This window comes from Jaculus jaculus, chromosome 6 (genome assembly GCF_020740685.1).
Source record: "Jaculus jaculus isolate mJacJac1 chromosome 6, mJacJac1.mat.Y.cur, whole genome shotgun sequence".
Taxonomy (NCBI): Eukaryota; Metazoa; Chordata; class Mammalia; order Rodentia; family Dipodidae; genus Jaculus; species Jaculus jaculus.
Genome location: NC_059107.1, coordinates 158308947 through 158335898, shown reverse-complemented (window position 1 = coordinate 158335898; position 26952 = coordinate 158308947). Strand labels below are relative to the sequence as shown.

General features: G+C 44.7%; 1 protein-coding gene across 3 annotated transcripts in view; it reads right to left on the bottom strand.

Annotated features, from left to right (window-relative positions):
* Positions 1-9374: 9374 nt before the first annotated feature.
* The window catches only part of Xpnpep3 (X-prolyl aminopeptidase 3), a 54701-nt gene continuing 37123 nt past the window's right edge, over positions 9375-26952 (bottom strand). For 2 of the 3 annotated variants that reach the window (XM_004650336.2, XM_045153545.1), the window contains 4 exons: positions 19450-19535; positions 16411-16588; positions 13154-13274; positions 9375-10719 (listed from right to left, as the gene is read on the bottom strand). In XM_004650336.2, the coding sequence (XP_004650393.2) occupies positions 10553-10719; positions 13154-13274; positions 16411-16588; positions 19450-19535 (552 nt within the window). In that variant the 3' untranslated portion in view covers positions 9375-10552. Of the gene's footprint in view, positions 10720-13153; positions 13275-16410; positions 16589-19449; positions 19536-26952 lie in introns of those variants that run through there. The other variant, XM_045153546.1, reaches the window with a different exon arrangement.

Genomic DNA, 26952 nt, shown 5'->3' with positions numbered 1-26952 from the left:
CGCACTACAACAAACAGGTATAAAGGATGACACAAGCCAGGCATGGTGGCGCACACCTTCAATCCCAGCACTAGAGGCACAGGTAGGAATATCACTGTGACTTTGAGGCCACCCTGAGTCTACAGAGTGAATTCCAGGTCAGCCTGGGCTAGCGTGAGACCCTACCTCGTAAAACCAAACAGAGAGATGAAACATGAGGGTAATTGGGGAGATGGTTCAGTCAGTAAAATAAGTGTGGGGACCTATGTTCAACCCCCAGAACTCATGAAAAAAGGTGGTGCACTTGAGAACACTGCAGGATGCCCTCTGGTTTCTACACAAATGCACCATACTTTTTTTTTTTTTTTGGTTTTCTGAGGTAGGGTCCCTCTTGCCCAGGCTGACCTGGAATTCACAATGCAGTTTCAGGCTGGCCTCGAACTCATGGTGATCCTACTATCTCTGCCTCCCAACTGCTGGTATTAAAAGGCGTGTACCACCATGCCTGGCTTCATCTGGCTTTTTCTATGGCTCTTCTCGTCTCTTCTCCTTCCCTCCCTCCTTCCCTCCCTTCCTTCTAATTTAATGAGGGCTGGGAAGATGGTACAGTGGTTAAAGGCACTACCTTGCAAAGCCCTGCCATATCCACCTAAAGCCAGGCTCACAAAGTGGTGCATGTGTCTGGAGTTTGCAGTGGCAAGAGGTCCTGGCATCCCAACTCTCTTTCTCTGCTTGCAAATAAATAAAAATATTGCTGAGCATGGTGGTGCATACCTTTAATCCCAGTACTTCATAGGCAGAGATAGGTGGATTGCCACAAGTTCCTGGCAACCCTGAGACTACATAGTGAATTCCAGGTAAGCCTGATCTAGAACGAGAGAGATACTATCTTGAAATACACACACACACAGTTTGCTGGCATGGTGGTGAAGGAGACTCAGGAGAAACAGGAGAAAGCTAGCTTTGTTTGTTGTTCATTTTTATTTATTTATTTGAGAGTGACAGAGAGAGGAAGAGGCAGGTAGAGAAAGAGAGAGAATGGGCGTGCCAGGGCCTCCAGCCACTGCAAACGAATTCCAGACGCATGCGCCCCCTTGTGTATCTGGCTAACGTGGGTCCTGGGGAACCGAGCCTTGGACCGGGGTCCTGTTGCAGTCCGGTTCGCATTGCTGGTAGAAATCACCCAACCAAGAGCAGCTTCTGGGAAAAGGAGATTTATTTTGGCTTACAGGCTTGAGGGGAAGCTCCATAATGGCAGGGGAAAACGATGGCATTGAGCAGAGGGTGGACATCACCCCCTGGCCAACATAAGGTGGACTACAGCAACAGGAGGGTGTGCCAAACACTGGCATGGGGAAACTGGCTATAAAGTCCATAAGCCCGCCCCCAACAATACACTCCCCCTCCAGGAGGCATTAATTCCCAAATATCCATCAGCTGGGGAGCTAGCATTCAGAACACCTAAGTTTATGGGGGACACCTGAATCAAACCACCACAGGTCTTTAGGCCTCACAGGCAAGCGCTTAACCGCTAAGCCATCTCCCCAGCCCCCTTTTATTTTTATTTTTATTTTTTTGTTTTTCGAAGTAGGGTCTTACTCTAGCCCAAGCTGACCTGGAATTCACTATGGGGTCTCAGGGTGGCCTTGAACTCACAGCAATCCTCCTACCTCTGCCTCAAGAGAATTGGAATTAAAGATGTGCGCCACCATGCCCAGTGAAAGCTAGCTTCTTTTAGGCAGTTTCACTTGTATAGGAACCCAAAGAAAGAACCAAAAGATGCCACCGAGGCTTGTCTGATTCAGTTTCATGTACAATAGCTGCAGTGCCCCCTGCTACCCCCACAATCTAACATACTATCTGGGCGGGCTGGCACCCCCTTGACTCTGTAAACCTCAGATCTTCCCCTTACATACCTGAAAGAATCAATTTTTAAAAACGATTTATTTTTATTTATTTATTAGAGGGAGAGAAAGAGTGAGTGAGAATGGGCACACCAGAGCCTCCAGACACATGTGCTGTGTGCACCATGTGCATCTGGCTTATGTGGGACCAAGAGAACCGAACCTGGGTCCTCAGACTTTGCAGGCCAGCGCCTTATCTGCTAAGCCATCTTTCCAGCCTGAGAATCCATTTTTAAAATTTTATTTTTCTTTTTGTTTTTTTTCTAGGTAAGGTCTCACTCTAGTCCAGGCTGACCTGGAATTCACTATAGAGTTTCAGGGTGTCCTTGAACTCACAGTAATCCTACTACTTCTGCCTCTTGAGTGCTGGGATTAAAGGCATGTGCCACCACGCCCGGCTGCCTGGACTAGAGTGAGACCTTACCTAGAAAAACTAAAAAAAACAACAACAAAAAAAAGTATTTTCATTTATTTGAAAGACAGAGAGAGAGAGAGAGAGAGGGGAAGGAGGGAGAGAATGGGCATGCCAGGGCCTCCAGCCACTGCAAACGAACTCCAGTTGCATGCATCCCCTTGTGCATCTGGTTTACATGGGTCCTGGAAAGTCGACTTGGGATCCTTTGGCTTTGCAGGCAAATGCTAAGCCATCTCTCCAGCTCCAGAATCCATTTTTAAAATTTTATTTTATTTTTACTTATTTATTGAAGGAGGTGGGTGGGGTGAGAGAGAACGGGCACACCAAAGCCTCCGGTTACTGCAAATGAGCCCCAGAAACATGTGCCACCATGGGTATCTGCCTTATGTGGGTTCTGAGGAATTGAACTTGGTTCCTTAGGCTTCATAGGCAAGCACCTTAACCGCTAAACCATCTGTCCAGCACCTGTCGTTTTTTTTGGGGGGGGGTTGGGTCTCACGCTAGCTCAGCTTAACTTGGAATTCACTATGTAGTCTCAAAGTGGTCTAAAACTCTCGGAGATCCTCCTACCTCTACCTCCCAAGTACTGGGATTAAAGGCATGCGCCACCACGCCTGGCCCCCTTTTTTTTTTTTTTTTTTTTTGAGGTAGGGTCTCACTCTACCTAGGCTAACCTGGTATTTTCTCTCTCTCACTCTTTTTTTTAGTTTTTTGAGGTAGGGTCTCACTCTAGCCCAGGCTGACCTGGAATTCACTACAGAGTCTCAGGGTGGCCTTGAACTCACGGCGATCCTCCTACCTCTGCCTCGCGAGTGCTGGGATTAAAGGCGTGCGCCACCACACCCGGCTCTCTCTCTTTTTGAGGTAGGGTCTCGCTTTGGCTCAGGCTGACATGGGATTCACTATGTAGTCTCAGGGTGGCCTTGAACTCACAGCGCTCCTCCTACTTGTGCCTCCTGAGTGCTGGGATTAAAGGTGTGCGCCACCACGCCTGTCTTTCTCTTTTTAATTTGAGAGGAAGAGAATTGTCATGTCAGGGCCTCTAGGCACAGCAAACAAATCCCAGATGCATGCACCACCTGGTGCACGTGCATCACCTGTACATCTGGTTTACATGGATACTGGGGAATTGCATCTGTGCAAAGCCTTAACCACTAAGCCATCTCTCCAGCCTTAATTTTGGTTTTTCAAGGTAGGGTCTCACTCTAGTCCAGGATAACCTGGAATTCACTATGTAGTCTTAGACTGGCCTCAAACACACAGTAATCCTCCTACCTCTGCTTCCTGAGTGCTGGGATTAAAGGCATACACCACAATGACCAGATTATATTTTAGTGAGGTAATCTCATTATAGACCAGGCAGACCTGGAACCCATTCTATACCTACAGGTAACAATTCACAGCTGCCTCAACCTCCTGAGTGGTGGGATTAAATCAGGAGCCACCATGCTCAGCTGATTTTAAGGTCTTGCTTTGTAGCCCTGATTGGGCTTGAAATCTGTTTTCCTCTCGGCCTCAGCCTTATTTATTTATTTGTGCAATGAAGAGCCTATGAAGGTCAGAGGACAATTTGGGGAGGTATCTGGGTTCCACCTTCTTTGAGTCAGGGTCTATTGGGCTGCAAATGTACTACTGCCAGACTGAACAGGAACATCAGACTAGCTGGCCCACATATGTATGCATCATTGTGCAATCTGTCTTTACACGGTTGCTGGGGGATTGAGCCCAGGCCATCAGGGTTTGGAAGCAAAGCATTTTCACCGCTGAGCTATCTCCCAGCCCTGGCCTCAGCCTTCTCAGTGCTGGAATTATAGCTGTGTACCACTACACATGGCTTTATTTAAGTTTTAGTGAAGTTAGTTTTGTAAGGAAGGGATTGTAGGGGTGTAAGGGAGAGCAGCATTAACCCACAGTGCCTTGCTTTGATGGTGCTACCATGTGGAAGTGGATGACTGCAGGGCTTCACTAATCTACGAGAATGTCACAAAGCTGGGAATGGTGCTACATGTGCCAAATCACAGCAATCAGGAGGTGGAGGCAGGAGGATTATGAATTCAAATTCATCTTTGGCTACAAAGTGAGTTTGAGGTTTGGGTTACATGAGATCCTGTCTCAAGAAAACAAAAACAGGGTTGGAGAGATGGCTTAGCAGTTAGGCACTTGCCTATAAAGCCTAAGGACTCTGGTTCAAGGCTCAATTCCCCAGGACCCGCGTTAGCCAGATGCACAAGGGGGCGCATGTGTGTTGGGAGCTATGAACCAAACCTTGGCCATGTTAACAGAAACCACCATATAGCAAGTTGTTTCTACTTCCTCACCTAATATTCAACTACCAGAAACAAAGGAATCGTACACTTGGTTAAATACTCCCCCATGCTGCCGGTAGCTGATGAGGAAACAAAGGCATTGCGGCTTAACCAGTAACTCTGTGATCTTTGGCCTGATTATGTCCCTTCCCCCTACAACCTTATATAAACCTGCATGTAAGAATAAACTCTCGAGGCCTTGATAAACACCTAGCATGGTCTCCTTGTGTCTGTTTGCCTTCTCCCACTCAGGTTAACTTCCCCTCAGGTTCTTGTTCGACTCCCCGCTGGCCGGGGCACATGTGTCTGGAGTTCGTTTGCAGTGGCTGGAGGCCCTGGCGCGCCCATTCTCTCTCTCCCTCCCTCTGCCTCTTTCTTTCTCTGTCATTCTCAAATAAATAAAGAAAAAAAATTAAAGAAAACAAAAACAAAAAAGAAGCTGTGTGTGGTGGCATGACTCAGGTGTCTCCATAAACTTGTATGTTCTGAATGGTAGGTTCCCAACTGGTGTCAATTTAGGAATTGGAGCCTCCTGGAGGTGATGGATTGTTTTGGGCGAATGGGTGTTACAGCCAGCTTCTCCTTCCAGGGTTTGGCAGTCTCCTGTTGCTGGTGTCCATCTGATGTTGACCAGGAGGTGATGTCCACTTCCACGCTATTGTTTCCCCCTGCCATCATGGAGCTTCCCCTCTAGTCTGTAAGCCAAAATAAACCTTTTCCTCCCACAGGCTGCTTTTGGGTGTTTTTTTTTTAAATCTTTTTCAAGGTAGGGTCTCACACTAGCCCAGGCTGACCTGGAATTCACTATGCAGTTCCCAGGCTGGCCTCAAACTCACAGCGATCCTACCTCTGCCTCCTGAGTGCTAGGATTACAAACGTGCACTACCACTCCTGGCTTAGATTCTAATTCTATGAGAATGCTGCTTTTAGCCTCCATTTTCTGGTTCTGCAGAATGGAGCAGCATACAAAAAACATTCCACATGACAGCCTTGCGGATATTTGGAGCAGTCATCCTGCTTTTCCTTCCCTTTCTCTTCTCTACCCAAAACAGTTCCTGTTCTTTTAGCCATTTTCACATGCCTTTATTTCCTGGTAACTCTTACCTGAGTCTTTACCGGAGGGACTTACTGTTATAGCTTGTACTGGCCTCAATTTGCCATGCTGCCATTTTACCTCCTCCTGCGTTTGGGTGTTTGGAACACAGGGCATTCTGCCTGTTAGGCAAGCTCTCCACCCCTGAATTATACACAATATAATCCCAGGCTGGTCTGGAATTTTCAATGTAGTTTAGGCTGGGTTAGACCTTCTTACTCTCTAGTTTTTGCCTTCCCCATGCTGGGATTACAAGTGTGAGTCATTAAAGTAGCTTTTTGTGGTCTTTTGAAACAGGGTCTTATTATGTAGCCTGGGTTGGCCTCAACTCACCATCCTGCTGTTATAGCTTCCCAAACATTGAGATTACTACACTCAGCCGGGCAGATCATTTTTTTTTTCCCCCTTTGTGGTAGGGTCTCACTCTAGCCCAGGCTGACTTGGAATTCACTATGTATTCTCAGGCAGGCCTCAAACTCAGAGATCCTCCTACTTCTGCCTCCCAAGTGCTGGGGTTAATGGAGTGCAATACCAGTCCCTGCACTTGCCCGCTTAAAAAAAAAAAAAATTATCTGCAGGGCTGGAGAGATGGCTTAGTGGATAATGTACTTGCCCTCGAAGTCTAAGGACTCAGGTTAAATTCCCCAGCTCCCATATAAGGCAGATGCACATGGTGGCCTATGTGTCTGGTGTTCACTTGTAGAGGCTGGAGACCCTGGCACACCCATTCTCTGACTGCCTCTCTCTTAAATAAATAAACAAATATTAACTAGGCTGGGCATGGTGGCAACCGCCTCCCAGCACTTGGGAGGCAGAGGTAGGTGCATTGCTATGAGTTTGAGGCCATCCTGAGACTACATATGAATTCCAGGTCAGCCTGGGCTACATTAAGACCCTGCTTCTCTCTATATATATAGAGAGAAAGAGAATGGTTGTGCCAGGGCCTCTATCCACTGTAAATGAACTCCAGATGCATGCATCACTTTGTGCATTTGGCTTTACTTGGGTACTGGGGAATCAAACCTGGGTCCTTAGGCTTTGGAGACAATTACCTTAACTGCTTAGCCATCGCTCCAGCCCCCACTGGTTTATTTTTATCACCCTTCAACTAATGGTATAATTTCAAATTTGCTATCATCGTTTTGTGATTTAATGAATACTTTGCTTATTTTTGGCACCTTTCCCCCCCTGACATAGGGTCTCACTCTATCCCAGGCTAACCTAGAATTCTCTATGTAATCTCAGGTTGGACTTGAACTCATGGCAATCCTCATACCTCTGCCTCTGAGTGCTGGGATTAAAGGCATGTGCCACCAGGTCCAGGTACTTTGCTTGTTTTTGAAGGAGGATCTCACTCTAGCCCAAGCTGGCCTGGAACTCACAGTGATCCTTCTACTTTGGCCTGTAGAGTGCTGGGATTAAACATGTGTGCTTCCATGCTGGGTTAATAATATTTTATAAAACTCTATAAGCTCTAGATCCTGAAATAAAATACACAACCAACATTTTAATTGTTTTATAGTATATTTTAAAAATAAGAAATAAGTTATAAATGCTTTTTGTTGCTGGGGCATGACATATCCATTTTCATCTAATAGGGTCTTAAAAAGTAACAGCATTTTGTTCAAACTCAACTTATATAATAGCACAAAAGTAATACAAAGCATTAAAAAATGACCAAAATTATAGTTTCCTCAGCTGCTTGTAGAGCCCACACTGCAAGGCCTGGAGTCCAAGGGTGACCCCTGACCCAAGCAATACTGATATTGACTTCAAGTTCCTCAGTGACACACAGGAAGAGACAAGAGCTCAGGATCTATGCAGTTTGTGACCATGGGATTCTGTTAATAACCTATTCACCTTTTCATGATCCTGAATTCCCCATGCTTAACAATTATTCTGCCTGCTAAAATCTTGGACTATAGATCCCATTTAAGGAAATAAAAATTAAAAAACAAGCCAGGTATGGTGGCACACACCTTTAATCCCAGCAATCTGGAGGCAGAGTTAGGAGTATTGCTATGAATTCGAGGCCACCCTGAGACTACAGAGTGAATTCCAGGTCAGCCTGGGCTAGACTAAGACCTTACCTTGAAAATACCCCCCCCAAAACCCACACCCTCCCCCCAAAAAACAATGTTAAAACCTATTCCACACAGGAAGGAAGAAGGGGGGGGGAAGGGAGAAAGAGAGAGAGACCAAGATCATCAATGTTCCTAAAAAAGATGCATAGTTGTGTTTTTTTTTTGAGAGTCTTGCTGTGTAGTGCAGGCTGTCTTTAGGTTTGCTATGCAGCCAGGTCATGATCTCTAGCCCCCCATCTTCTTGTCCCTGCCTCTCAAGTGTTGGGGTTACCAGTGTGCGCCATATCACCTGATGTATAGAGAGTAATTTAAGTTCCCATTAGAAGCATCTTCTTAATTTGGAGTATATGAGAAGAGGTGAATTTGTACTCAGTATTTGTTAGTGTGTTTCCAGTAAAAACAAAAACAACAAAAAATCATATTCCCAGATTCCTGGCTATGGGAGAAAAACATCAGTTTATGAAATAAATGCATAAGAATCTGCATACCTAGTGCCATAAAAAATTGCATATATTTGCAAGCAGAGAGAGATAAGAGACAGAGAATGGGTGCACCAGGGCCGCCAGCCACTGCAAATGAACTCCAGATGGATACAACTCTGTGCATCTGGCTGTATGTGGGTCCTAGGGAACTGAACATGGCTTTGCAGTCAACTGCATCAATCACTGAGCCAGCTCCCCAGCCCTAAGTGGCTATTGTTAATGATAAAAACATCTCTCTCCAACCCCAGGAGGAAAACTCCAGCAACAACATTAGAAGGGTGATTCTGTTCTTATTTCATTTTATTTTTCCAAGGTAGGTTATTCTCTAGCACAGGTTGACCTCGGACTCCGTAGTCCCAGAGTGGCCTCAAACTCATGGAGATCCTCCTACCTTGGCCTCTCAAGTACTGGGATTAAAGGCATATGCCACCACAACAGGGTTTTTTTTTTTTTTCCCTCAAAATTTTCTTTCTTTTTTTCTTTTTTTTGAGGTAGGGTCTCACTCTGGTCCAGGCTGACCTGGAATTAACTCTGTAGTCTCCGGGTAGCCTTGAACTCACGGCGATTCTCCTACCTCTGCCTCTCGAGTGCTGGGATTAAAGGCGTGCACCACCACTCCCGGCAAAATTTTCTTTTTATTAACAATTTCCATGGTTATTAAAAAAAAAAAAATCCCATGGAAATCACCTCCCTCCCCCAACTTTGCCCTTTCAAACTCCATTCTCCATCATATCCCCTACCCCTCTCAATCAGTCTCTCTTTTATTTTGATGTCATGATCTTTTCCTATTATGATGATCTTATGCAAATTTAAAAAATATTTTATTTATTTCAAGAGAGAGAGAAAGAGGAACATAGAGAAAGATAATGGGTACACCAGGGCCACTAGCTACTGCAAAAGAACTCCAGATACATGCACCACCTTGTGTGGGTACTGGAGAATCGAACCTGGGTCCTTAGGCTTCACAGGCAAGTGCCTTAACCACTAACCATCTATCTAGCCTTTCTTAAAATATTTGCTAGAGAGAGAGAGAGAGTGTCCACATGTGTATGTGAGTGACAGTATACGGCAGGGCTTCCTGCCAGTGCAAACAAACTCGAGGACACATGCACCACTTTGTGCATCTAGTTTTATTTGGGTACTGGGGAACTGAACCACGATCAGCAGGCTTTGCAAACAAATGCCTTTAACTGCCGAGTCATCTTCCCAGTCTCTTATTTTGTGTTCAGGGCTAGGAGGTAGTTCCACAGCACAGGCACAGTGCTTGTTTAGCATGTCCAAGGCCCTAGGTTCAATCTCAGCACAGCAGAATAAACAAGCATAAAGGCAGAAAGTTAGGAAGGGAAGACTGGTATACGTAGTAATGCTTATGACTTGGAGCCCAAGAAATGCATGCATGGCTAAGAAGGAATGAGACCGCTGCAGTGTGAGTCATTCTCCGCGCATCAAGTTCTAGCCAGGTGCACATGATGTTACTTTTGCTCTAACCTTACCTTTGTTTCCCGTTGGTTTCTAGATCTACTGGACAGCTTAAATCAGTAATAGGAGCCAGGTGTGGTGAAACATGCCTTTTAACCAGCACTTGGGAAGCCGAGATAGGAGGATTATCATGAGTTTGAGGCCAGCATGAGACTACATAGTGAATTCCAGGTCAGCCTGGACTATTTAGTGAGACCCTACCCTCAAAAACAACAAAACAAAACAAACAAACATCAGTAACAAGTGGATTTTAGCATAGGGATAGACCTCAACTCAAAATTCAGGCATCACACGAACATCTTATGATATGAAGAGGATCGCAGTAAAAGTGCAGAAAGAAAAGAACCTGAATGAAAGAGAATTTTCCATTTTTTTAAATGTGTTCACTGAAATGCATAGACACATGTAATCAAAATATTATTTTACATTTAAAAATTAAACTTGCCAGACATAGTGGCACGTCTTTAATCCCAGCACTTGGAAGGCAGAGGTAGGATTGCTGTAAGTTTGAGGCCAGCCTGGGGTAGAGTGAAACCCTATTTTGGGGTGGAGAGGAAACAATTACTTGGATCATTTTCTTTTTCAGAATATCACTAGAGTTTCAGTAACAACCTCCTAAATTCATTTTTTTCTGGTGAAAAGTGAACTTTCACATTTACTTAAAATGAAAAGGCCCACACACTCAAGGACACACACTCATATCACACACTCATACAGCTGCTGCACTCCCAATGGAACCCAGACTGTACACGTTCAGGGATACTGGTATCCTCCTCCTGAACACAGGATGCAGGTGAGCCAGAGTGGGAGTCAGGAGGTCCTGCTGCAGATCTGTTCGATGTCATTCATCTCTTTGGGACAGTCTGCAGAAAGGATAAGCGGTGAGTCTTGAGTCACCACCACATCATCCTCAATTCGTACTCCGAGGCCTCGGAACTTCTCTGGTGCATCTCTGTCATCTTCTGGAACATAAATGCCTGAGGAGTAGAGAGAAGATATGATAGTAACTGATGGATCTGTGGTATGTTAACCTCAGTGTTAAAATCCCTTGTTTGTCCTTGCTGGTTCTTCATTAAACTTACCCCAGAATTAAATGAACTAACTAACATGTCACAGAGCCCAATACGTAATGAATAATGTTGATACAATTAACCAGGATTAGTATCTTATAGCTATTTTGTGTATTTGACTATAAGTTTTATTTAACCATGATAATACTGGTCATGAGTTTATAATCTTTTTTTGTTTTTTCGAAGTAAGATCTTGCGTTAGCCCAGGTTGACCTGGAATTCACTATGTACTCTCAGGGTGTCCTCGAACTCATGGTGATCCTCCTACCTCTGCCTCCTGAGTGCTGATATTAAAGGCGAGCGACACCATGCCCGGCTTCTTTTTATAATATTTATTTGGGGGGCGGGTAGGGAGGAGAGAATGGGTGCGCCAGGGCATTCACTCGTTGTAAATGAACTCCAGATGCATGTGCCACCTTGTGTATCTCACTTATGTGGGACTCGAACCTGGGTCCTTTGGCTTTGCAGAATGCCTTCACTGCTAAGCTATCTCTCCAGCCCATATGCGTATGTTGTAAGTTCATGCACGTATGTATGTTGGCTGAGTGTGTATGTTCAGGTGTCTGTGCATGTGTGTGTGCATGAAGGCCAGAGGTTAATGTTGGGAATTGTCCTCCGTTATTCTCTACTTTTTAAAATAAAAAGTACTTTATTAATTATTGTTATTATTATTATTATTTTGTTTGAGGTAGGGTCTCACTCTAGCTCAGGCTGACCTGGAATTCACTCTGTAGTCTCAGGGTGGCCTTGAACTCATGGCAATCCTACCTCTGCCTACCAAGTGCTGGGATTAAAGGTGTGAGCCACCATGCCCGGCCATTTAATTAATTATTATTATTATTTTTGTTTTTCAAGATAGGGTTTCACTCTAGTCCAAACTGACCTGAAATTCACTATGTGGTCTCAGGATGGCCTTGAACTCATAGTGATCCTCCTACCTCTGCCTCCTAAGCACTGGGATTAAAGGTGTGCGCCACCACACCCGGCTATTTATTTATTTTTAAAATATTTTACTTATTTATTGGGGGGGGGAAGGGAGAGAATGTGTGTACCAGGGCATGCACCATCTTGTGCATTTGGCTTATGTGGGTACTGGGGAACTGAACCAGAGTCCTTAGGCTTCTCAGGCAAGCACGTTAACCACCAAGCCCTCTCTTTAGCCCTTATTTATTTATTTTTGCAAGGAGAGAGAGAGAGAGAGGGAGGGAGGGAGAGAGAGAGAGAGAGAGAGAGAGGGAGGGAGGGAGAGAGAGAGAATGGGCACACCAGAGTCTCTAGCCAGTGCACAGAGAGGCAGGAGGATCACCATGAGTCCAAGGCCACTCTGAGACTGACTACACAGTAAATTCCAGGTCAGCCTGGGCTAGAGTGAGTGAGCCCTACCTCAAAAAAATAAAAGGGGGAGGGAAGGAAAATGCAGTCAAGTCCAGGCAAATACCCATACATACTGCACACCAAGTACACGGACTGAACTGCACTTAAGGTTGCAAAGAGCAGTTTAGGACATTTCTCAGCCACAATTTACCTAATTTAGAGGTAAATTATTTAAAATCTAAACTTGAGTTTTGTTTTCACAATGCAAACAGTCTGTATTTAAAAGCACCATCAGGCTTTGTGCTCGCTGTGGCCACCATTTCTCTTCTGTACCCTGCCCAGCGCCAGCATTCCTTCAGTCTCTTGCTTGACTGACAGCTTTTTCTTTTCTTTTTAAATTACTTTTATTTATTAGACAGAGAAGGGGGGTGGGGAGAGAGAGACAGAATGGGCATGCCAGGGCCTCCAGCCACTGGAAACGAAGTCCAGATGTGTGCGCCTGTTGTGCATCTGACTAACCTGGGTCCTGGGGAATCGAACGTGGGTCTTTAGGTTTGCAGGCAAACTGCTAAGCCATCTCTCCAGCCCTGACTGAGAACTTTTGCTGAAGCTTAGGAGGAAGGACTTGGCTATGACACAGTGGGAGAGGCTGGGTAGTTCACTGTAGGTGGTGGTGTTACAAGTGACCTGAGGTGCTCTCCTCAGGAAGCTCCAGCAGCCCACCACTAACTAAGAGACTAGCACAGATTGGCCCTGACAAAGGCAGGATTAAAAAAAGATTTATTCCTTAATATCTACTTACAGAAGGTATTCACCATCTGCTGTTTATTGGGGGAATCAAATTAAACAAACTGTGTGATGCTAAATAAGAAACTAAAGATAAATCCGAGCTGCCGTCAACAGCGGAGGGCCCACCCCTCCCTCCTCACTTCTAGTTTAGTGACGTTGGGTAAGGAAAAGTAAGCAATGCCTACTTATGATTCGCATTCCCAAGGTGTGGGTAGTTGTAACTGCTCTCCTTGCTCACCTGGCTCAATCGTGATTACCATACCAGGCTGCAGAGGGAGGGAACGGGGCACGTCTGGAGTGTCATGGACGTCCATTCCAAGGTAATGGCCGACATGGTGAGGACAGTATTTCCGAGCAGCCTAGAAACGATAATTACAATGGTTTTATTAGAGAAACAACTTATTTTCCTTTTGGTTTTTAGAGGCAGGCTCTCTCTCTAGCCCAGGCTGACCTGGAACTCACTTTGTAGTCCCAGGCTGGCCTCTAACTCACAATGATTCTCTTCCTTCCAAGTGCTGGCATTAAAGGAGTGCCATCACCGTACCTGGCTCATCTGATAATTTCATTTACTTATTTTTAATTTTATTTTTACTTATTAGAGACAGAGAGAAGAAGAGGAAGAGACAGTGTGTGAGAATAGGTGTGCCAGGCCCTCCTATAGCTACTGCAAATAAACTCCAGATGTATGTGCCACCATGTACATCTGGCTTACGTGGGACCAGGAGAATCGAACCAGACTCCTTAGGCTTCACAGGCATGTGCCTTAATCACTAAGCCATCTCTCCAGCCCTGTATTATTATTATTATTATTTTTTTTCAGGTAGAGTCTTACTCTGGCCCACGCTCACCTGGAATTAACTATGTAGTCTCAGGGTGGCCTCGAACTCATGGTGATCCTCCTACCTCTACTTCCTAAATGCTGGGATTAAAGGCAGACACCACCATACCTGGCTAATTTTATTTTTATTTATTTATTAGACAGAGAGAAAGAGGGAGAGAGGGTATAGTGGTTTGATTCAGGTGTCCCCCATAAACTTCGGTGTTCTGAATGCTAGGTTCCCAGCTGATGGGAGATTTGGGAATTAACGCCTGCTGGAGGCGGTGTATGGCTGGGGGTGGGCTTATGGGTGTTACAGCCAGTTTCCCCATGCCAGTGTTTGGCCCACTCTCCTGTTGCTATGGTCCACCTTATGTTGGTCATGGGGTGATGTCCACCCTCTGCTCATGCCATCGCTTCCCCCTGCCATAGTGGAGCTTCCCCTCGAGCCTCTAAGCCAAAATAAACCTCTTCTTTCCCAGAAGCTTCTCTTGGTTGGGTGATTTCTACCAGCAATGAGAACCTGACTGCAATAGTAAAGTGATACTGAGGAGTGGGATTGCTGCTGGACACCTGGCTTTGTGGCTTTGGCATTTTGGAGCGAGGAATGTGGAAGGACTTGAAACCTTGGCCTAAGAGACGACTTGCAGTGCTGTAAGTACAGCTTGATGGATTATTCTGGTGACAGCTGAAAGACCTGAATACAGTAAGAACCATGGACTGTGAGGTTTGGCTGTGCCTGGACTGGGCTAGCAGTTTGTATGGGAAGCTTACTGTTATGCCTGGGTCCTGAGAAGTTGTGCAGGGTTGCTTTGTGTAGAAATGAACTGGTCTGAGGAGAGGGATATAGCACAGAAAAAATGAAATCTTTGGGCCTAAATTGCTGCCCCTTCATCTGCAAATTGTTTGAGAGATTACAACCTTTCAGATTGGGCTAGCTGACTTGCATTGGGGCAACAGGAAGAATTAGACTCTTTTGGAAGGGCCAGAGTACTCAAGAAGTATCCTGCCCAAGGTCTGCTTTATTTCCCCCCTGGATCAACAAACTGGCACCCTACCTGGTATTGTGGAGTATAAGAAATGCAGGAAAAAGAGGGTCATTGAGTTTGCAACACAGTCTTGTGTTTTGGAAATGGCCAGGGGCAGTGTTTGCTGGTTGCCTGCATGGGCTGAGTCAACCTCTCAGTTTCTGTGTTCTTTCCCACCTTTTCTTTATCAGCCTTCATTTTGTGTTTTTTGAATATTAACCTGTTACACAGTAAGCAAAGAACCAAAATGTGCTGCCATCTTTTGGCTGAAGTAAACACTGACAAACTCCCCTTGTTTTAATTCATGTTAAAGTTAAGTACCCTCCTTTCTTTAAAAATCAAATTATATTTATTGAGGGAAGTAGAGCCAAGGAAAGGCACCCATGTTGCCAGAGATCAGAAGTGGAGGGCCTGTGGAAAAAAAGCATGGAAAGAAAAAAAAGCTCAAGGAGCTCCTGCCATGTGAGAGCTGGAGGGGAACCCATGTAGGGAATAAGGGTTAGGGGGCCCTCCTGGCTGGACCTGGACTTAGCCAGCCCAGGCCCAGGCAAGGGAAAAACCCACAGCTGGAAGTTTCCAAGTGATCAGAGTATTAAGTCCCTTTTATAGATAAAAGAATTGCCTTATATGGGACATCTTTATCATCCCCTCCAAGACTTGGGGAACACTGTGGGAGAGGGAGTGGACAGAATGTAAGATTTGCAGGCTGGTTAAGTGTGCTGTGGTACTCCTGCCTGAACATGACACTCATCAGTCTTAGCAGCTGTGGTTTTCTGCACAAGGTAGGACCAGTCAACCATGCGTCCTATATGGCAGAAGGGATCATGAGGAACTAGTGTTAGCTTATGGTCGCTGGGAGAGGGGAATCATTATCTCCAGTGGTGTACCCACTGGTAAATGTGAAGCAGCAGCATTGCAGAAGAGGAACAAGAGGGTAATGTGGGGGCTAGACAATCAAAATACAACAGTATGTCTACAGTGAGTACTTTTAGTATGTACGGCAAAAAATGAGCTGCATGTTAGGTCCCCGCCCCCCCAGGCAGGCTCTCTCTCACTCTAGCCCAGGCTGACCTGGAATTCACTATGGAGTCTCAGGGTGGTCACAAACTCACAGCAATCCTCCTACCTCTGCCTCCCAAGTGCTGGGATTAAAGGCATGCACCACCATACCTGGCCCTTTACTTAGCCAAACATGGAGTTTACCACCTGCTTTGGGCTGCATTCCCAAGCAACCCAACTCTGGGAAGACAGGGACTTGCCTGGTTGGCCGGGGGCCATTAGTGGCCTTACACAGTCCATGGTCTGGGCCTTGATCAGAAGGACTTGGGACCCCAAGAGTGGCACTGGGGAGTGGGTCTTCCATATTCCTGTGCTGTGCTGCACAGCAGGGATTTTTCAAAAATATTTTATTTATTTGAGAGAGTGAGTGCGACAGAGAGACAGGTAGATAGAATATGGGTGGGCCAGGGCCTCCAACCACTGCAAATGAATTCCAGGTGCATGCACCACCTTGTGCATTTGTTTTATGTGGGTATTGGGGAATCAAACCTAGGTCTTTTGGCTTCACAGGCAAGCACCTGAATGGCTAAGCCATCTCTCCAGGCTATTGTTAGGTATTCTTGAGAACTCTAGTCAAGAGAATGGAAGTACCTTGAAAGCATTTTCTTTGGTGGTCTTCACAATCCCCAACTCCTTAAGCTTCTGTCCGATCAGAGCCAGCATCATGCTGTAGATATTCTCCAAACTGGTCCCAGGGGAGCAAAGTGTCAAACAAGCTTTCTGGATTTCTAGAACAGCCTCATAGAGTTCTGCCTGAGGTGCCGTGAATCTGGGAACAGGCAAACAATGTGTGAACTAGCTAAGTAATTTATTTCCTTGTGAAAGACAGAAAGAACATGGGCATACCAGCTCCTCCTGCCAATGCAAATGAATTCAGGATGCATGTTCTATTTTGTGCATCTGGCCTTACCTGGGTACTGGGGAAAATTCCAATAACACTTTGCACTTGCTCATGTAAGTCAGATGCGCAAGGTGACACATGCACCTGAAGTTCATTTGCAGTGGATATAGGCCATGGCATACCCATTCTCTCTCCCTCTCTGCCTTTTTCTCTCTTTAAAACAAATAAAAATAAAATTTTTAAAAATAATTTTGTTTATTTGTACATGTGTGTACAGGATCTACTACTTAGGAATTGAATCTCTGCTATCTAAAAATCCCAAAAGGCTGGAGAGATGGTTTAGTGGTTAAGGCACTTGCCTGCAAAGTATAAGGACCATGGTTTGACTCCCATAGTACCTAAGACAGATACACGGTGGCACATATGTCTAGAGTTCGTTTGCAGAGCTGGATGCCCTGGAGTGTCCATTCTATTTGCCTACTCTTCTCTAAAATAAATACATAAAATCCCTAAAAATGGCTTTATGTTGCCCAAACTGTGTAGATCAGACAATGCCTTCAGGCAGAAAGTCCTAGCCATAAAACTTACCCATTCTAGTTCTTTTAGACAGACTTACAGTTTTTTTTTCTGTTTGTGGAAGTTCTCTGGTACCTTCACATAGTCGTTCACCCCCAACCCTCCCCCCCCCACAGCCTATGGCCTTCCAGGTAAGGTCTCACTCTAACCCAGGCTGACTTGGAAAACTCACTCCGTAGTTGTAGGCTGGCCTTGAACTCACAATGATCCTCCTATCTCCCAAGGGCTGGAATTAAAGGCTCATAAAAAAAAATTCTATTTATTTGCAAGCAGAGAGAGATAGAAGAGGGAGAGAAGGGGTGGGGTGGGGGCAGGAAAGAATTGGCATGCCAGGGCCTCCAGCCACTGCAAAACAACTCCAGATGCATGCGCCACCTTGTGCACTTGTCTTTATGTGGGTACTGAAGAACTGAACCCAAGTCTTTAGGTTTTGTAGGCAAGAGCCTTAACTGCAGAGCCAATGCTCTAGTCCAAAGGCTAGTTTTTTTTTTTTTTTTTAAGGTAGGGTCTCACTCACTCTGTAGCGTTGGGGTGGTCTTGAACTGACAGTGATCCTCCTACCTCTGGCGAACCTTCCTGAGTGCTGGGATTAAAGGGGTGCATCACAACACCTGACAAAAGACTAGATTTTTAATCCAGGTAGACCAGCTGACAGAAAGCTGGAAGAAGCCATTCTGCATACAGTTGAGTGGGAGAGAGAGAAATCACCAGTGAAGACACTCAACCGTGGACACTACAAATCTTAAAATTTGCCAGCCAGGCCAAATGAGCCAACGGGTGCAATAGTGGCATGTGTGTCATGGTGGAAACCAACTGCCCTCTAATTGGACTGGAGGCCCGCTCCATGGGAGGGAATACATCCCTGATACTGAAAACTTAAAACGGGTAGTCATGAGCCTTAGGGGTGTAATGTCTGCTGCTGTCTGGCTAAATGTATATACCATGCTTATCAAACTGCCCAGTAAGTACTTCTCTTAATGTTCATACCCATATATTAATGCTACTCTCACTTTTTTAGTGAACCTTCCCTTTTCAGATGGCAGAGATCTTGGACTCAGAAGGCATCATGGTGCTGGGAAGAAGTGACAGGAGTGCTCAGCACTGCAATATCTCTATCACACCTTCCAAGGCTCAGGGTCCATTGCAGAAGAGGTGGCAGAAAGAATATAAGAGCCAAAGGAAGGGTAGGACTCCTTACAACGTGCTCCCCCAGACACAAAATGGTCTGGATATCCATGACCTCACAGTGCCTGACACTACCTACACAAGACCATCATAACAGGAGGAAAAGATGATGACATCAAAATAAAAGAGAGACTGGTTGAGAGGGGGAGGGGATATGATAGAGTGGTGTTTCAAAGGGGAAAGTGGGGGGGGGGGAGGGCATTACCATGGGATACTGTTTACAATCATGGAAGTTGTTAATAAAAAAACAAAAACCAAAAAAATAAATAATGAAAATAAAGAAAAAAAAAGACTAGATTTTTAAAACAGTTTTTTTTCCTTGTTTATTTTTGAGGTATGGTCTTGCTCTAGTTCAGGCTGACCTGGAATGCACTAGGCAGTTTCAGGGTGATATCAAACTGATGACGATCCCTCCAACCTCTGCCTCCTGGGATTAAAGGCATGTGCCACCACACCCGGCTAAAACAAAGTATTTTCATTTATTTATTTACAAGGAGAGTGAGAGAAGGGGAGCGGAGAGAACAGTAGAAAAACTGGGTGTGCTTAGGCTTCTTGCCCCTGCAAACGAACTCCAGATGCACATGCCACTTTGTGCTATATGTGTGTACTGGGGAACTGAACCTGGGCCAGTATGTTTTGCAAGTAAAAACCTTTAACTGGTGAACCATCTCCCCAGCTGTCCTAAGGAAAACAATAATAAAGAAAACCAGTCAGCCTGGACTAGAATGAAACCCTACCTCAAAAAACCAAAACCAAAACAAAGCAAAAAAACAAAACAAACAAAAAAACAAACAAACAAAAAAACAACAAAACCAGAATACTTCATACTGTATGGTATGTATGGATTGTATCTAAGCTCAGACTCTGCTGTATGATAAAGAAAACAGTTACATAATACCCAGGAGCTTTGGAAAGGCAATTACCTTGACATGTAAGCACTCCAAATATTGTTTTAGTCATTTGTTCTATATATACAACCATACGCCAGTTCAACCCCTGAAAAGCAGTTACTCTGTAGAAATCCCTACCTGCCATTGATAGGCCAGGTGCGGGTGATGTCACTCACATAGCAGGAAGACTCACAACCTCCATCAAAAAGCACCATTTCTCCATCCTGGAACAAAGTAAGAAAGGCTGAGTGGTGATCTCACAATTGGAAGTTGTTCCTATTACTACAAAATATGCCTTTATTAAAACAAGCAGCCAGATTTGGTGGTGCATGCCTTTAATTCCAGCATTTGGGAGGCAGAGGTAGAAGGACTGCCTTAAGTTCAAGGCCATCCTGAAACTACAGTCAAAAGCTTATGGCTGAGATGGTCATAAGCCCTAGGGGGGGAAAGTACTGTTGTCTGGCAAAATGGATATATTATGGCCACCTGTGATATTCTGAATAGCTGTCCTCCAATAGATTTAGGAGTTTTATTAAACTTTTTGGATTTCTAGCTACCTGGCTGGAGGAGGTGTCACTGGGAGCGGGTACAAATTCCAATCTAGGATATGCAAAGTGCCTGAGTTCTTGATTGTTTGGCTGCCAGTGTTTGCTCTAACTTTTAGTGTGTTTTTTTTTTGTTTGTTTTTTTTTGGGGCCATTATGGAACTTCCCTGGCGAATGCCATTCCTCCCACAACTGTGCCTGGTTTGGAAGTTCATCCCATTGATGAAAGCTGTCGACTACAGAATTGTTACCAAGAGTGGGATAGAGTTGCCGACACAATCTGACCATGTGGATTTTGGTCTTTTGGAACTTATGTATTGGAGGAATGGGAAACTTGGTGTTTGCAACTGAGAATTCCTTCCAGAATGGTAAGCCAAGTATTATGAACTATTCTGATGAGTGTTTGAAAATGATAAGTACAGAGGGAATTGTATTTAGAGGCTTGGCTTATGAATTTTCTAAAGAAGAGGAAAGTGTACAAAAACCTTGTTGGAACTGGGCTACTTGTGTAAGGGCTGGATGTGTTCTGCTACCCAGACCAGAAAGTTTGATCAAGATTAAATTTGTAATGGACTAATGTGCTTGGCTAAAAATATGGGACTAAGAAATTTACAATATTAAACTGAAAAAACTCAAGTTTAAAATTTACTGGCACAGAAACTGGGTTTAAGTTACTTAGGTTACTACTGTAAAACACATTAACCATCTTAAGGAAGATGACTCAACTGTTTTGCAATTAAAAAAAATGCTTGAGGTGATCCCACCTCAGGAAGACTAAATACTAAATGGTAAAAATATACTCTTTTGAGAAGATCTTATTTAGAAAAAAAAAAAAAAAAAAAAAAAAAAAAAGGGAACCTGCTATTGAAGGTTACGATTTATTTCATCCCTGATCTAAATGTCTGGGTTGGGGCTGGAGATGGCTCAGAGGTTAAGGTGCTCTGCACTGTGGCAGGGTGGGAGCTTGGACAGGGCTGCCAGTGTTTTTGAGGGATTCTGGTTGGTTTCCTCCTTTCTAGAGTATCTGAATCCCTCTCCTGTTGTTAATAAGTCATACACCTTCACTTTTTAGTAGAGAAGTGTATTTTGCTGTTTTTTCTGCTTACTTCCCTAGGCTGCTTTGGTGTGGTGAATAGGCACCAGTACCCAGTTAAAGGCAAATGTACAAGGTGGCTCATGCATCTGGAGTTTGTGGCAAGAGGCCCTGGTGCACCCATTCTCTTTCTCTCCCTTTCTGTCTTCCTCTCTGTGCTTGTAAATAAAGAAATATTTAAAAAAAAAAAAAAGTCTGGGTCCTACACACCTGATATTTTTTTTATCCAATTGAACTAACTTTTTACAACTCCACTCTCCATCATATCCCCTCCCCCTTTCAATCAGTTTCTTTTCCTGCTATTATGATGGTGTTGGGTAGGTAGTGTCAGGCACTGCAAGGTCATGGATATCCAAACCATTTTGCGTATGGAAGAGTGCACTGTAAGGAGTCCTATCCTTCTTTTGGTGCCTACATTTCTCCCACCACCTCTTCTGCAATGGACCCTGAGCCTTGGAAGGTGCGATAAAGATGTTTCCTCTTTTCTAGAGTATCTGAATCTCTCCTGTTGTGGTTGATAATAAGTTATACAACTTCACTTTTTAGTAGAAAAGTGTATTTTGCTGTTTTTCTGCTTACTTCCCTAGGCTACTTTGGCGTGGTGAATATGCTGCCATCTTACCCAGAACTACTCCTGATATTGCCTTTTTTTTTTTTTTAATCTCTACAGACTGTTGTTTGAGAGAAATAGTAAAGGGTACCAGCCTTCCTGATACTGGTTTTACAAACATGAAAAATGCAGAAAGTGGGTCATGAAGTACATGCATGGTTCCAAAAGCTGCTGCTAAGGCATGGCATATTGACAAGACATGATGACCCTGAAGAAGAGACTGGTAAAGTCATTGAAAAGATGGACCATGGTTTACCAGGACTATGCAAGAGATACCATGGACTGCACTGTCGGCTCAGTATAAAGGTTTTCCCTAGCTACTCAGCCCAGCTGGAGGGGTGGAATTATTCCAGAGAGTTGTCACTGGTCACTGGTTATCAGACCTTAACTTCATAAGTTTGCCTTGTGGTTACTCAGTTTATATTGTTCCTTTAAGGGCTAGTAAGTCTGGGGTGCCAGTAATCATTAGTCACATAATTAATGGGACATGTTGACCCTGGTACATGCTTTAGCATACAGGAAATTCTTTTTTATTTTTATTTATTTGAGAGCAACAGACAGAGAGAAAGAGGCAGATAGAGAGAGAAAGAGAGAGAGAGAGGGAGAATGGGCGCGCTAGGGCCTCCAGCCATTGCAAATGAACTCCAGACATGCGCGCCTCCTTGTGCATCTGGCTAATGTGGGTCCTGGGGAATTGAGCCTCGAACCGGGGTCCTTAGACTTCACAGGCAAGCACTTAACTGCTAAGCCATCTCTCCAGCCCGAGGAAATTCTTTTGAGTTGTAAATAACTTTGCAGGAGTCACGCAAACTTGCTATCATCAAAGCACTAGTCAAAACCCGAGTCCTACCTGGGACTGTTACATCTTTCCCCCTTTCCCTTTCCCCATTATCTGCCCTGCTTGTCTCTTCTTTAAATATCCAGCTCGCACCAGCGGAATGGGAATGGGGCTTGCCGTCACTCACTGTTCGCCTGCTGTTGAGGTTGTATTCTCTCTTTATTTTCACATTGCTCTAGTTGGTTCAGTCCCCGACTCTGATTCTACAGTCCCAGTCTCCTTGTTATGCCTTATAGCAGTTGGAAATGTTTACTCTGTGACTTCATATGTGAAAAGTATGTAACTGTTTTGATTTTACAGGACTCACAGCTAAGAGACTTAAATCTCATGGGACTTTCCAGGGACTCCAGCCGCTCTAAACGAACTCCAGAGGCATGCGCCACCTTGTGCATCTGGCTTACATGGGACCTGGGGAATCAAACCTAGGTCTTTTGGTTTTGCAGGCAAGCACATTAATTGCTAATCCATCCCTCCAGGCCAGAATTGGCAGCTTTTTTTGAGACAGGTCTCACTCTTGCCTAGGTTGACTTTGAACTCACAGTGATCCTCCTACGTCAGCCTCCTGAGAGATGGGATTAAAGGTGTGCGCCACCATGCCTGGCAGATTCAGGGGTTTTATTGAAGCTTCTTGGATTTTCAGCTACCTGGCTGGAGGAGGTACTACTGGGGATGAATCTAAATTCCAGTCTAAGATATACAAAGTGTCTGAGTTCTGTCTGTTTGGCTATTGGTTTTTGCTCTTGCTTTTGGTAGTAGGTTTTGTCTTTTTCATCATTATGGAACTTCCCCTGAATCTGTAAGCTTCAAATGAAAGCCATTCCTCCCATAACTGTGCCTGGTTTGAAAGTTCATCCCAGTAATATGAAGCTGTCTATTACACCACTAAACTGCCCTCTAAATATTTGTTTATACCTATATATTAATGCTACTCTCACTTTTATCTTTTATTTTTTTGGTATCTTGAGGTAGGGTATCATTCCAGCCCAGGCTCACCTGGAATTTGCTATGTAGTCTCAGGGTGGCCTCGAACTCACAGTGATCCTCCTACCTCTGCCTCCCAAGTGCTGGGATTAAAGGCGTGTGCCACCACACCCACCCTGCTTTTCTTTTTAAATAGCCATACTGAAAGTCATAAGACCTCTCCTCTCCCTCCTACATGACAATGAGACAGGGTCAGCTGGCCTTGAACTTACAATCCTCCTGCCTCAGCCTACTGAAGTACTGAGATTATAGGTGTGTGCCACAATGCCTGGCACATAACTCATTTTTATATTATATAATACATTAAATATTTAATAAATCTTTTGTTTTTCTGTTTGTTTTGTTTTTCAAGATAGGGTCTCACTGTAGGCCAGGCTGATCTGGAATTCACTCTGTAGTCTCAGGGTGGTCTTGAACTCACAGCAATCCTCCTACCTCTGCCTCCTAAATGCTGGGATTAAAAGCATGCACCACCATGTCTGCCTTAATATAGCTTTAAAAAATGTATTTATTTGACAGAGAAAAAGGGAGGGGGGGAGAGAGAGACAGAGTGAGCACGTGTGAGTCAGGGCCTCCAACCACTGCAAACCAACTCCAGATGCGTGTGACTCCTTGTGCATCTGGCTAACATGGGACCTGAGGAATTGAACCTGGGTTCTTTGGCTTTGCAGGCAAATGCTTTAACTGCTAAGCCATCCCTCCAGCCCAATATATCCTTAATATACATTTCATCGCTTAAAAAAGGCAACATAGCATTAATGATGTGAAAAGATAATTTTGAAAAGACAAATAAAACCCAACAAGCCTCTGCTGAAACTTCTTTGTCCTGTGTGTGAATGCAGACATATGGACACCACAGCGCACGCGTGGAAGTCACAGGACAACCTTGGGTGTCAGACCTTGTCTTGCACCTTGCTTGAGCCAGGGTCTCTTGTTTTTCCCTAGTGTGTTCACCAGGCGTGCTTCCAAGATTTTCCTGTCTCCACCTCCTACCTATCTAGCCATAGGAATTGTGGAATTATAGATGTGTGGTACTGCATCTGGCTTTATATTTGTTCAGGGGACATGAACTCAGGTCTTCATACTCACATGCCAAGTGCTTTATGCACTAACTGAGCCAGGATCTCACTGTAGGCCAGGTTAACCTTCAACTCAGGGCAACCCTTGTAACTTAGTCTCCCAAGTGCTAGGATTACAAGTGTGCACCACCGTGCCCAGCTTCTACTAAGATTGTTTGTTTCTATATTTTATTTATTTATTGGACAGAAGGGGTGGGGAGAATGGGTGCACTAGGGCCTCCAGCCACTACAAATGAAAACACGTGCACCCCCATGTGCATCTGGCTAATGTGGTTCCTGAGGAATAGAACCAGGGTCCTTTGGCTGTGTAGGCAAAAGCCTCAACTGTTAAGCCATCCCTCCAGCCCTTGTTTTTTTTTTTTTTTTTTAATTTTTTATTTGAGAGCATCAGACACAGAGAGAAAGACAGATAGAGGGAGAGAGAGAATGGGCGCGCCAGGGCTTCCAGCCACTGCAAACGAACTCCAGACGCGTGCGCCCCCTTGTGTACCTGGCTAACGTGGGACCTGGGGAACCGAGCCTCGAACTGGGGTCCTTAGGCTTCACAGGTAAGCGCTTAACCGCTAAGCCATCTCTCCAGCCCAGCCCTTGTTTTTTTGAGGTAGGGTCTAGCTTTAGCTCAGGCTAACTTGGAATTTACTCAGTAGTTTCAGGGTGGCCTTGAACTCATGGTGATCCTCCTACCTCTGCCTCCCAAGTGCTGGGACTAAAGGCATGTGCCACCACCCCCAGCTCTTCTACTAAAATTTTTTTGTTCATTTTTACTTATTTATTTGAGAGTGACAGAGAGGCAGAAAGGGAGGGAGGGAGGGAGGGAGAGAGGGAGAGAATGGGCACACCAGGGCTTCCAGCCATTGCAAGCGAACTCCAGACACATGCGCTCCCTTGTGCATCTGGCTAACGTGCGACCGACCTGGAGAATTGAGCCTCGAACAGGGCTCTTTAGGCTTCACAGGCTAGCACTTAATTGCTAAGCCATCTCTCCAGCCCCTAAAATTTTTTGACAAAAGTTTACTCAAGCAAATGAAAAGAGAAGGGAGAAAAAGAGTTTATGGTATATAACCCAGGCTTGTTTTGAACTTGTGATGTTCCTGCCTCAGCCACCAAAATGCTAGAATTATAGGTATGTAGTCACCATGCCTGACAGTATTTCCTCCTCTTTTTTAAAAATATATTTTTTATTTATTTACTTGACAAAGAAAGAAGAAAGATAGAGAATGGCATGCCAGGGCCTCCAGCCACTGCAAATACACTCCAGACACATGTGGCCCCTTGTGTATCTGGCTAACGTGTGTCCTGGGGAATCGAACCTGGGTCCTTTGGCTTTGCAGGCAAATTCCTTAACTGCTAAGCAATCCCTCCAGCCCCCTGACAGTAAACACATTCCATCATACTGAAGGCTGAATCTAGGCCTCACACATCAGAGGAAAATGCTTTACCTCCCCACTTTTTTTCTTTTTTTTTTTTGAGAGAACGAGAGAGAGTACATGCATGCATCAGAGAATTGGTGAACCGGAGCTTCAGCCAGTGCAATTCAGCTGAACTCCAGTTACTTGTGGTACCTAGTGGGCACGTGTGACCTTGCGCTTGCCTCACCTTTGTACATCTGGCTTATGTGGGATTTGGAGTCGAACATGGGTCCTTTGACTTTGTAGGCAAGTGCCTTAACCACTAAGCCATCTCTACAGCCCTCTTTATTCAGTTTCTTAAAAACTTAAAATTGACAACCTCCATACAATATGCCACATGATCACAATTCCCTCCCACATCCTTTACCAAATTCGCTTTTTTATTTAATTAAATTATTTGTTAGAAAGAGAGAAGGAGGCAGAAAGAAAGAGTGCGAGAATGGGCACACCAGGGCATCCAGCCTCTGCAAATGAACTCCAGATGCATGTGCCCTCTTGTGCATCTGAGAGTCCCCAGAGAGTCGAACTGGTATCCCTTGGATTTGTAGGCAAATGCCTTAACCGCTAAGCCATCTCTCTGGCTCTGAATCTCTTTTTTATTCCAACCAGTCCCTCTTACATTTTCATGTCATCATTTCCCCCATGCTATTATGCAGGTTTTCTGTGTAGGTAGCTTTTTTTTTTTTTTTTTTTGGTTTCTTGAGGTAGCATCTAGCTCTAGTCCAGGCTGGCCCAGAGTTCACTATGTAGTCCCAGGGTTGCTGGGAACTCATGGTGATCCTCCTACTTCTGCCTCCTGAGTGCTGGGATTAAAGGCGTACACCGCCACTTTCAGCAGCACATCTACTTTCGAGCAAAATAGTAGTTGCCCAAGCTGGCCTTGATCTCAGTCTAAAGAAAGTCCTGGGTTTTTCTGGAGTGTGTGAGTAGTATGCATGGTGTGGTTTTTGATGGATGCAGATTTGTATAACCTCCTGCACACAAGCGGAGGTCAAAAGAGAATGTCCCTTGCTCTTCTGCTTTATTTTCTTGAGGCAGACTTTCTCACTGAACCTGGACCTGCTGTTATTTTTGGTCAGGCTGTTG